Consider the following 4039-nt stretch of genomic DNA (forward strand, 5'->3'; position numbering starts at 1 on the left):
ATCGTACGTGACAAATTGTGCGAAACCTTCTCAATTTTTACCACGGCCTCCACATATGATATCACGAGATATTAACAAATCTCATGATTTTCAGACTTCGTTTGCTTTTTTTTAGAATTTAAAAACCATTCGGCCACATGTTCGTGATCATGTTTCCTAAACAAGATGTTCGAAATTTCTTTTCATTTCCTGGGTAAGGCCTCACACCGGACTCAATAACATAAATAGCATTTTTATACTCATTTTATTCTATTATTTGAATCACTTGCAGTTCAAATTTGACTTATACTAAAATATTCCTTGAAATGCAATAAATTAATTAAATATAGCAAACAGATCCAGAAATATACCAAATCTTAACATGGAGTGCCACATGTTGTATGTGGACAGTAGAAAAAGTTTTAGGGTCAGAAGAAAAAAAACTTATTTATTTGCCGAGTGCAAAAAAACACTCGGTAAAATTATTTCTTTGCCGAGTGCTAAAGAAAAACACTTGGCAAACTTACTACTTTGTCGAGTGCCACTAACGGACACGTGGTGGTTTTTTGCCGAGTGTCTCTATTTTGCCGAGTGTTTTTTCCTAGTTTGCCGAGTGGTACTACAAGGTTCTACCTCTAATGCCACGCCACATGATGGCAACACCACTAATTTGGTTGTCATAGGTGGGTCGTATTACAACCTTTTCAAAAAATGGTTACAATATGTGCCTATAATGCAGTGGACTAAATTTGTTACAACATGTGTGGTTTGTCGTTGCAACCGCGCCCTAAATCTCATCCACATCTCCGCAATCTCATCCACCACAGACCTCCCTCCACCAACCGCATCTCCTTAGGCGCCGCCACACCCCCATCTCCTCCTCCGCCACTGACCGCCGCGCCCCCTCCCCTCCCTCCACCGACCGGCGACGCAGGCATGGGGGGCGCCCGGCGCATCATAGGAAGTCGGCGTGGCTTACTCCACCACCCTCCTGGTGACCAGAAGAAGCCATGATGGAGGCGTGCTCCCGGCCCGGTGGTGGCCTGGCGAACGAGACCCTGTGAGCGGATCTGGCACGGCGGTAAGAGCTCGTTCACCAATGCTAGATCTACCCCGGCCATCTCTAGCTAGCCCTTGGTCCGTCCCGGAGCACCACTAGGTGGCAGCGCCATGGCGATTGGTGGACAGCGGGAGTTCCTTCCGTACCATCGGACGAGGACGAGAATGTGGCAGTCTCGGTGCCCGGCAGCCAATCTCACCCCTGCAGGTTCTTCCCCTCAACTTTGTTGACCCCATGGTGCAAGCTGCCCCTCCATCCCCACATGCAGAGTATAGTTTGCTACTTTGCTCAGATTAGCACCCTCATGTGCCAGATTTTGCTCAAATCTCTATGTAAATGTGGACAATTTGCTCAGATTAGCACCCTCCTCCATCCCCACATGCAGAGTATAGTTTGCTACTTGATTATAAATACTTTAGGTTTTTGCACGCATATAAATCATCATTTGCTAGTCCGGAAAGAATTGGATGTACAATTTAAGTTTTTGTGTCCACACATAACACTATTTGCAATCAGGCTACTTTAAATGGTAATATATCTATCTATGTAGTAACTGATATTATAGATTATGTTTTCTGATTGTAACAATTTAAATGGTTTTATTAGGACACCTTGTAGGTGAGATGGCATCCAGTAATCTCTGTTTCTTTTTTTGTTTGGATTGTACTACTATTAATACTGAGTCTCTCTAGACAGTATCAACATGATTGCATTCATGGAATGATGATGGCTAGATTAACATTGCCAAGGATACATGGGACAATGGTGAGATCACATTCCCCTCAATTGTGATCTGAATGTACATGGGACTGTCGAGTTCAGTGGGCTGCATTGAATCTATGAAACAGACTGTCGAGTAGGAGAGGGAACAACTTCAGTTGTCATCATAGCAGCAGAGTTGCTGAAGGTATTAGATGTTTTCCTTTTTCCTTTTCCCACTCTTGTCAATTTCCCAACCAGTTTTTAGATACACTCACACTGTTCTGTTTCAGAGAGGCAATGATCTTGTGAAGAATAAGATCCATCCAACCTCTATAATCAGTGGCTACAGGGTGAGTTTTCGATCCTACAAGCTGTAGTAGCATTTGAATGTTCAATGGTCAATTCAGTGGCAGGATTACTATAGTTGACATTTTGGAATGTTTTCCTTCACATTCTACCAGCTTGCTATGCGTGAAGCCTACAAATATGTTGTGGAAAAGTTGGCAGTCAAGGTAAGAAAATGTTGTCTCCTAAGAAAATTTCAGAAGAATGCTGTCCCATCCCATGCCTATTGTCATACTGATTTGAATATTTATCTACATTTTTAGGTTGATAAACTTGGAAAAGACTCCCTTATCAATTCTGCAAAAACTAGCATGTCTTCAAAATTGATCACTACTGACAGTGATTTCTTTGCTGCTATCGTAGGTTTCTACGGTCATTTAGCATTTAGTTTAGGGGATTCTTTTGTTGGTTTATTTTTCCTTGTTGGTATTGCTTTAATTTTGCGTGTGTGAATACTAACTGTAAAATGCTTTAGTCATAGGACTGTTTTAGTTGTATTTATTTAACATAAAGTAAGTACATGCCTTTAGTGGTTATCTACATTTGTGCTCTTATTCTCTTGAGATCAGTAATAATGTGCTGTTATGGTTTCTGCCTCACAGAATTAATCCCAGTAGTTAACAGCTATGGTTTCACTGCCTTCCTATTGGCATTGCTTTGAACTATTCTATGTAAGTCATCCTAACTTTTATTTCTTAGGTTGTCGAGGCAGTTCAAGGTGTGAAGATTACAAATGCCAAGGGAGAAGTGAAGTATCCAATCAAGGTCAGTCAATGACGTTTGGTTACAACACTGTTCCACTAAATCTATTCTATCATATGGATTTGTTATGTTGTGAATAAGACATCTCTAGGATATCCTATTGATCAATTTACTTTTCCACTGCTTACGTATTATGTAGTGGTACTTGTTGCCATATTATTGTCTGGACAATGTGCTCTACCAAAACATTCAATTAGGATGTTTGATGATAACTATAGCATGAACTGCTTTGGACCACCTAGGTGGTCCTTCTGCCCATGCTGGGTCAAAGACCTTGATGATTGGATGCTTAGTAGTGCATGGACAATAACTTTTAAACATGTATTATTGTTCTCTTTAATCTCCCAGGTTTAGTGTTAATTATTCTTATTGTTGAGTTCTTTCATAAATTTAGCTTGTAACTATGGGTTTTATCTGATCTTCAGAGCATCAATATTTTGAAAGCTCATGGTAAAAGTGCCAAGGATAGTTACCTGCCATGTTATAAGGTTACTAGTACAAGATGCACTTGAGTAGTGTGATATATCATTTTCTAGGTAGCAGCGTAACATGTACAAGATGCTTAAAAATTTGTTCACAATATTGCTCATACAATGTAGAGATCATTATATTTCTTTTATCCATAAAGTCATTGTTTGTAGTTTGAGAACTGAAGAGTGTTTAATGTTGTCATATGATAGTCCTTAGTATGGGGCCTAATTTTCCCTCCATCTATTGATTTGCAGGAAAACCAAGATAGCAGCCCGCCACAAACACAACTCGTAGCTACCACAGCGGCAGGTACAAGTACTGGTCGGAGCAAGATAGAGTTTGAGTGGAGTGCACAAGTGATGGGATGGTCAATGCCAAGCCAACCTTTGCTACAGTGCTAGACATAGCTTATTACATTTTGATGTGTTCAAACTAGCTACTATAAGTCGGATACCTTATGTGTTTCAGTTGTATGAACAAAGCATATTTTGGATTAATGGATGTCTAAATGTTTCGTTCATCATATATTGTTCGGCATGCAATTATTGTTTGAAGCAAATAAGGCGTTGCCATATGGACTATCGACATAATGATTTGGCGTTGCAATATGTGATATAGCAACAAACATTTATCGTGGCAATAGACGGTTGCACCTATAACAACCACAATGTTTAGTGTGGCAATAGAGAGGCAACCTCTAGCAACCAAACATTTATCATG

At 40.2% G+C, this 4039-nt stretch overlaps 1 protein-coding gene across 1 annotated transcript; it reads left to right on the forward strand.

Annotated features, from left to right (window-relative positions):
• The first annotated feature begins 1149 nt into the window (after positions 1-1149).
• LOC136470052 (T-complex protein 1 subunit alpha-like) lies at positions 1150-3501 on the forward strand. The gene is made up of 8 exons (XM_066468025.1): positions 1150-1246; positions 1888-1946; positions 2032-2091; positions 2203-2253; positions 2350-2445; positions 2786-2851; positions 3274-3336; positions 3490-3501. The coding sequence occupies exons 1-8, from the start codon at positions 1150-1152 to the stop codon at positions 3499-3501; spliced, it is 504 nt and encodes a 167-aa protein (XP_066324122.1).
• Positions 3502-4039: the final 538 nt, after the last annotated feature.

Source organism: Miscanthus floridulus, chromosome 8 (genome assembly GCF_019320115.1).
Source record: "Miscanthus floridulus cultivar M001 chromosome 8, ASM1932011v1, whole genome shotgun sequence".
NCBI classification, from domain to species: Eukaryota; Viridiplantae; Streptophyta; class Magnoliopsida; order Poales; family Poaceae; genus Miscanthus; species Miscanthus floridulus.